The 8,547-nt window shown below is 30.5% G+C and overlaps 2 protein-coding genes across 2 annotated transcripts in view; both read left to right on the top strand.

Annotated features, from left to right (window-relative positions):
* The window catches only part of LOC117182774 (zinc finger protein 569-like), a 19,714-nt gene extending 16,742 nt beyond the window's left edge, over nt 1-2,972 (top strand). The window contains exons 4-5 of the mRNA XM_033375880.1: nt 1,545-1,835; nt 1,917-2,972. Of these exons, the coding sequence (XP_033231771.1) occupies nt 1,545-1,835; nt 1,917-2,434 (809 nt within the window). The 3' untranslated portion in view covers nt 2,435-2,972. The remainder of the gene's footprint in view (nt 1-1,544; nt 1,836-1,916) is intronic.
* A 447-nt stretch (nt 2,973-3,419) lies between these two features.
* Nucleotides 3,420-4,800, top strand: LOC117167472 (GDNF-inducible zinc finger protein 1-like). The gene is made up of 2 exons (XM_033352439.1): nt 3,420-3,617; nt 3,703-4,800. The coding sequence occupies exons 1-2, from the start codon at nt 3,608-3,610 to the stop codon at nt 4,221-4,223; spliced, it is 531 nt and encodes a 176-aa protein (XP_033208330.1). The 5' UTR covers nt 3,420-3,607; the 3' UTR covers nt 4,224-4,800.
* Nucleotides 4,801-8,547: the final 3,747 nt, after the last annotated feature.

Raw genomic sequence — 8,547 nt, 5'->3', positions numbered from 1 at the left:
TTCCTACTATACTTATACAAGCCATCTATTTACAAACAAACAAGATATGGCTTTGTGGCGTCTTACCCACGCTGGCATCTTCCCCCGGTTTACCTTAATATTGATTTTTACAATTTGGTTCCAGAATGATAATATTATACTATGTAAAAATTGAGCATAAATAAAAAATAATGTATGAAGGTATAAAATTCATATTGCCAAAGATTTCAATGATTTCCCAAAGATTTCGGATTAATTTAAAAGATTTGACACATTGCAATAATTTTTCTTAGATTTCGTAAAGATTTAAAATATTCCTCAAATATTTTACAAAGATATCAATAATGTCATTAATATTACCGGATATTTCAAATATATTGCAAATATTTCGATAGATTTCGAGGATTAAACAAAGTTTATAAATATTTCACAAAGTATTCGGGTAAATTTTAAATCTTGCATGGAGATTTCAATGAATTCTAAAAAAATTAAATAATTTCACAAATATGGCCAAATATTTCAAATATGAAATGCATTGATTTCAGAAAAATTTCCATTATTTCACAAACATTTCAAATATATTAAAAAGACATAAAGATTGCCATGACTTTCCAAAGATTTCAAATATTATTTCAGATAGGCTTAGAAGATTTTACGGATTTTGTAAAGATTAAAAAAACTGAAATAATTTCACAAATTTTACCAAATATTTGAAACTTTTCGCAAAAATGTCCAGAGCCCCTCAATCACAGATTCGTAGGAGGTGGGGCATTGCCCCTCTGTGCCCCGTAGGGCTCCGTCGCCTCTGACTTAAATTATAAAGTAAAACATATCTTATAACATTTGGTAAATTTTCAGGTCAAGAAACAGAAAAAGTTACAGATCAAAAACCTTCTAAAAAACTTGAGTTAAAATCGGGTACCGCATAAATAACAAGAGAATCTGATATCTTGGTTTTTAAAAGGAAACTGAGAATTCAAAAGGAGCAGAAGATTCAGGGTTCAGCATCGAAAAAGAAACATTGATGCGAAAAGTGTACTCGCTCCTATAAACAGAAAAGAGATTTGACTTATCATCAAAAGTACGAATGTGGCGTCATGCCACAATTCGGTTGTAAATTATTTTGTACTAAAATTATGCATAAACGATTGTATTATATCCTGGGTTTATAAAGGAATAATTTTTCTGAAATGTACTTACTTTCATTTAGCCTAATATACTTCGCAAAAAGTATCCGAAAATTTTCCTATTTCAATCAAAGAAATATCGCACAAAATATAAATTTACAAGATTCTAAATCTTTATCTTGCAGCAATATAATATATAAACGAATGTATTTAATTCTGTCTCAAAATAATAATTTTTTTCTTTATTCAGACATTTTGGTTTTATTTAATGTTGATTTAACATTTACCTATGATATGATGCATATATGACTATCAATTCAAATGACTATTTTTCCATGTCATGGCACATCTAAACATGAACAAAGAGAAATTAATGCATGTGAATTATTTAAGGACTTTCAAATTAAAACATATTATTCGACAAATTTATTTTTTCAGGCCAAGAAAGTTCTTCCAACATAACTAAAAGACTAACACATAATCCAAAATATTGGACAAAATCGTGTACTAGTTTTTTGAGACACCAGAAAGAAGAGCACAATCTTATTTCTGAAAGAAATCAATTGGCCGAAAAATGTATAACAACTCAAATTTTTTTTCACGATAATTGGGGATCAAAGACTTTAGTTAAATATGAAAATGACGAAACTTTGGAAATTAAGGAGGAAATTACGGAAATTAAATATGACAATGACAAAACTTTGGAAATTACTGATGAAAACATCCAAGGTATAATTACAGACTTGCAAGAAAAATGTCTTTAAAAACTATAAATAAAAAATTTCTTATTACTTCTTGATAAATTTTCAGGTCATAAAAGCGAGACAGTTACGGGACAAAATTGCAATACAAAATATGAGTCAAAATTATGCACCGCAGCTATAAGAGAAGGTATGTTGGCTGTTAACAAGAAACTGCCAAGCCAAAAACAGCAAGAAATTCGGGATTTAAACCCAGAAAAGAAATACAAATGCAAAAAGTGTGCGCAAGCTTATACACAGAAAAAGCATTTGGCCTATCATGAAAAATACAATTGTGACGTCACACCACAGTTCAGTTGTAGATTCTGTGGCAAACCATTTACACAGAAAAGTCACTTGAGTCGCCACGTGGGTGTTGTACATCTGAAATCAAACTTACAGCCCTCAAAACCAAAGTATAATTGTAACAATTGTACTCGGAGTTATAGTTCCTTAGGCACTTTAAATCGACATAATCGTTTAGAACATGCAGCAGTCAAACCACAATTTATTTGCGATTTTTGCGGACGTAAAACGAATCAGAAAAGTAACTTGGTAAAACACATTAATTCTCGCCATCGCAAGTAATTTAGTACCCAAAATTTCAATTATGAGAACAGTTATCATGCTAGTTGATATCCAGTGTCATCAGAAACCAAACTTAACAAATATCATACTTAGCCTTAATTGTGAAAAATGAACTTTAGGGTGAAGTTTCTCAAATGCTTTAAGCAAACATAAAAACATCAGATAACCCTGCAGATAAGCCACAATTTCTTTACGGTATTTGGGGTGCGGGTCATAACAACTTCCGAAAAGTCACCTTCTCAAATAATTTAGTATCCACAAAAAATTTTTAAAATCATTTAAGTGACTTAAATTATTTCTGTAGCTGATAAAAAATGTCAAGAATGGCTTGCGGATCCACTACTTGTAATAAGTTTTAGTTTCCCTCATAAAAAAAATACTTGTCTGAGATTTAGACACTTCCATTTAACTTAATACATATATTAACTAAATATTTACCGAATGATGCTTTTCTGATTCTCCAATTTTTTAATCATTTAGATATTGTAAAATGTCAATAGCACATCTAGAAATAAAATTATTGTTTAACTCCGTGAAATATTTAAATATTACAGCATTCCTGCGTGTCTATCACGTGTAAGTTTTCCAGTTTATGAACATACTACGAAAAAAACTGCTAGAAAACAAGAAGTTTCTAGATATAAAATATTGAGTTTATCCGAAAATTTGTTAACAAATTTGGTAATAAACAGAATTATTGTAGCAGAACTTCTGGTTAATAAAATGACTATTTTTTGGGGTTTTAGTCACTTTGTTTTTATTTATTATTAATGCAATGCTTACTTATTGCATGATGCGTTTGTAATCGGCCATCAAAATGTCTAATTTATCATATTTTTAATTAATGGGTATATATAAACGTAAACCAACATATATCATGGTGTGTGAATGGTTGAAATACTTTCAAATTAAAACGTAATAATTAAAAAATTTATTTTCCCAGAGCAAGAAAGTTGTTGGTACCCAACTGCAAGACCAGAGGCTTATCCAAAATATGGGATAAAATCGTGTACTGGTTTTTTGGAACACCAGAGAGAAGATGACTATCTCATTTCTGAAAACAATCAATTGGATCAAAAATCTATAACTACTGACATTTGTATTCACAATAATTCTAGAGCCGAAAATTTAGTTGAATATTACTCTCACGAAAGTATAGTCATCAAAGATGAAATGATCCAAGGTATGACTAGATTTTTAATAAAAAAATATCTTACAGAAAACTATAAAATGAAAAAAAAATGTATTACATTTTGCCAAATTTTTAGATCAGGAAACGGAAGAAGTGACAGGTCAATATCGTAATACAAACTCTAAGTCAAAAGTTCGTACCTTAGATAGAAGAAAAGAAGATATCTTAGCTATTCAGAAGACACTGCGGAGCCAAAAGAAGCAGCAAATGCAGAATTTAAAATCAGAAAAGATATACCAATGCAAAAAGTGTGCCCGAAGCTATAAACAGAAAGCAGGCTTATATAATCATCAAAAATATGAATGCTACGTCACGCCACAGTTCCCATGTAATTTGTGCGGCAAACTATTTAAACGAAAAAGTACAATGAATAGGCACGTGAGTCATATACATCTTAACCAAAAACACAATACATCTAAAACGAAGTATAATTGTAACAAATGCAGTATGGTTTACAATTCTTCCAAAACTTTAAATCGACATAAACGTCAAATACATGCAGGAGTCAAACAAAAATTTATTTGCGATTATTGTGGCTACAAAGCAAATAAAAAATATGACTTGGGAGTGCACATTATTAGTCGCCATCTCAAGTAATTTAATACACGCAACATGAATCTTTAGGATGTTTATCATACTCGTTGTTATCTCTACGTAACTGAAAACAAATTCAAAGGAATCACAATCTAAAACTACATTGTTAAAAATGTTTGGATTTCTACAATACTTATACAATACAAGCGTCAGATGAAATTGGAAACACCGTACTGGAAAGCCAATTTCAGAATTTGGAAACTAAAACATCATGTATTGTAAGGTCACCTTATGGTTTGTAAATAAACTTCCAATACATATATTGGAAATTTATAACATACATTTTTTTTTGCAAAAAGAGTTCACCAAAAATCATAAAAATGAGTTCTGTAACTTAAATTATTTCTGTGACTCACATTTATCAATAATGGCTTACGGATTTAGTACTTGTAATAAGTTTAAGTTGTTCACATAAAAGGAATACTTATCTGGTATATGTAGATACGCTCATTCAACTTAATAATAATTTCGTATTTACTGCATCATGCTTTTATGATCCTCTACGTTCTTAATTGTGTCGATATTGTAGAATATAGATAGTACATCTAGAAATAAAATTATAGGTAAATCCTGTCAAATATTTAAATAATTTAATATTTCTACAAGGAAATTACAAATGTAACTTCTCCAATTGATGAAAATTCTTCCTAAGAAACTATACTAGAAAATGAGAAGTTTCTAAATATAATATATACTCAATTGTCCGAAAAGTCCTGCACAAATTTTTTAATAACCAGATCTTTTATAGTAGAACTTCTGGTACAATAAAGTTTGGTTTTATTTAATATTAATGTAACATTTACCTACTGCACGGTGTGTTTGTGATAGTCCATCGAAATTTTTAATTTTCAATTTAAAGCATATTAATTAACAAATGTATCTTTTCAGACCAAGAAAGTTCTCCGAACACAACTAGCAGACGGATACGTAACCCAAAGTATGAGACAAGATCATGTGCTGGTTTTTTGAGGCATCAGTGTGAAGAGTACAATCCTATATCTAAAAGAAATCAATCAGGCAATAGAGCTGTGACTGCCATAATTCCTTTTCATAAGAATTCAGAATCGAATACCTTAGTTAAATATGAAAATGACGAAACTCTAAAAATTAAGGAAGAAATAATTGAAATTGAAGATGATCATGACGAAACTTTGGACATCGACGATGAAATCATCCAAGGTATGACTATAGATTTGTAATCAAAATATCTTAAATAAAGCCATGACATACGAAATTTCTAATTCCTTTTTGGTAAATTTTCAGATCGAGAAACGGAAGAAATGACAGGCGAAAATCTTAATACCAAATATGATAAGCATAAGACCCAAGATTCAGAGCCGAATAATAAGTATACATGTGAAAAGTGTGGGCGACGCTATAAATATAAAAAAACTTTGTGTCGTCACAAAAAATTCGAATGCGACATTATGCCACAGTTCAGTTGTGAATTCTGTGGTAGACGATTTAAACAGAAAATACACATGCAGTCCCATACAGCTAAAGTGCATCAGAAAGCAGCTAACTGTAACATCGATTCAGGAATTTTCATATCTTCGTAATAGATTTGCGACGTCATGCGGTTTAGATTTAATAAAAAATCGAAACTTTAAGTGCAAATTATTTGTTAGTAAGAAATACGGAGAAATTAAACTTTTGCAAAAATTAATCTTTCTTCAAACTATTTATTTATCGGGTTCATTAATAATAATACTAAACCGAACGCTCGCTTTTAGTCAATTATCGGGGGTTGGCTGCAAAAAGCCTTTGCCACGATTCTGGGGACCCAAATGTAAATAGTCAGGGCCACCTGAACAGTTTCCAATCTCTTTGCATAATTTTGCGCAATATACTCGACTGATTACTCACACACTGCGATCTTTCAACATTTTATCGATATCCTTACTTCATTTCTACCTATGTTTGCAGCCATATTATTAAACAATATAGATGGGTTACCTATAAACTTTTCCCGTGCAGGAATCAGAAAAAAGTACGAATGTAAAAATTGTACTCGAATCTATAAACATAGAGTTTTCCTAATCTTATAAATTACGAATGCGACATGATGATACAGTTTAATTGTAAATGATGCGGCAAACGATTTAAAAGAAGAAGTCTCACCTTAAATGAAGTATGCCAGTAAAAATTGTACTCGGAGTTAGAATTTATTATATGCTTCAAATCGACATAAATGACATAAATGCAAATTCAAAGAAATCGTAAACAAATTCAGCGCAGCATAATTGTAACAAATATAATAGAAGTTACCGTTCCTTGAAGTCTTCAAGACAAGGAAAACGATTTTAATACACAGCAGATAAAGAAAAATTTATCTGTGATCATTTTCGTTATAAAACGAAACAGAAGGCTTACTTGTCAAGATATATTAGTTTACGTAATCTTAAGCGATAAATTATGTAGAAATTTAAAGATAGTTCTTAAAAATAATATATTAATGCACATAATTGCACATAGTATTCTGTTCCAGAATTTTATTTGAGAAATAAACAAATATTTCTGTCTTTATACACTCTCTTTTATTTCAAATGCATTTAAATTTACGAAGTGTGCTTTAAATTTTACTGCTTGTTCCTTTTTCGGCCCTCTCCCTTTAATGTAAAAAATAGAGCACTCGTACGAAGCTATAAATAAGATACAAATACAGAGAAATCCTTCAATAGCCCTCCCTTCTATAGCCATTCCAAGAATTGCCGCCGCGCCGCAGGTAGGTGTAACAGAAGTTAAGCGAGGTATGCGGGGTCTGTGGTTATAATTTGACCACCTATATCTTAAACTTGTACAAATTATGTTGATGTATAGACTTTTAATCTATAAATTCCAATTTCGAAACTCGATTTCAATTTCAAAATGATCAGTTGACCTCTATGGTTTATTATTTACTGTAAGAAAGTAATGGAATTTTCTAATAAAATTATTAATTATCTAATGTGTCATATTGTGGTTTCTTAAGATATTTTTTTTCCCCTGGGAATTTAGACACTTTTCAACCTGATATTAATTTACTGTTTACAGCATATTATGATACTTTTGTGATTCTTCATTTTCTTGACCATTGTGGTTACGCCCACATGACCTTAATATAGAAAATCTCAAAACACAAATTATAAAATGTATTCTATCAGATCAAGAACGTTCTTCCGAACACGATGAAAAATCGAGATGCCTTTGAAATTAAAATATTAAATTATGACAAATTGGAAATTCCCAAATGATATATTAATTACATTCGTTTAATCTGTGTGCGACAATCTTTTATAATGCAAATTTTTTCCAACTGGAGTATATTTGATCACGGACAATTGCTGTTAATTAAATAAATTTTTTCTACTTGATCTTTTCTTTGTGTCGTGTAATGTGATTGCAAATATGTTATTAATTAGACCTATATCGGCTGCAAGATAAGATTTAAAATAATCGAAAATTACTAGTTACAACTTTTGCATTATCAATTTACAGATCAACAAAGCACCTCAGATGATCCCAGAACCTTCAATATTGATTTTCAGAAATCACAAGGAAGAATGGATAGTGGACCACATTCTTGTACAACTTCTCAGATTTCTTCTGGCAATAGTTCTGGTGTCGAAACTTTAATTGAATGCAATTGACCAAACGATGGAAATCATGTATGAAATCATCCGAGATATAAATACATTTTTTCAGCTTTTCGAGAAAATTGTGTATTCGTGGGACGGGCCCCTGCAAATGTTAAATAAGCGTCATATATGGTAACGACACCATTCAGTGACTCTGTCAGTTTTCAATAGTACAAGGATTAGCTTTTCATAGTTGCATACGATTTAATTACGAGTTTCTTCGTAAGTATACGTGAAGTAGTTGTTTTTTAATAGTACAGGCCATGGTGGCAGCATTCTCTTCATTGCTGGTTATTAATTACGAATTTTTGTGTGCTTCAACGAGTGAATGGATCAGTGACATCTGTGCACCTTTTAATGACAGGGCGTTTCCCCTATCACTTACAGGTTAGTTAGTAATACGATAATGAATATCTAAAAGCTAGTATGAACTAGAAAGCAAATGATAAATGTTGTAATTGAAACAAAGTTTGTTAATTCTGACATCTTATTGTAAAAAATTTGAATGTCTTTTTTTTAACGTTACATTATTTTCATATGGAGTACATGTGATGCTTCAGTGATTTTTCATCGTCTAATTCATCAAAATGGTGCAGAAGTAAATCAGAGTATGTATACCAGGTGTATACATATGAAACCGGTATTTTTTCAAGAAAAAAACACATTTATTTCAAGAGAATGATAACAAATATTTTATTCAAAGTATGCGC

The sequence above is a fragment of the Belonocnema kinseyi genome, chromosome 2 (assembly GCF_010883055.1).
Source record: "Belonocnema kinseyi isolate 2016_QV_RU_SX_M_011 chromosome 2, B_treatae_v1, whole genome shotgun sequence".
Classification (NCBI taxonomy): Eukaryota; Metazoa; Arthropoda; class Insecta; order Hymenoptera; family Cynipidae; genus Belonocnema; species Belonocnema kinseyi.
Note: the sequence above shows the minus strand (reverse complement) of the source record. Positions and strands in the feature narration are given on the sequence as shown.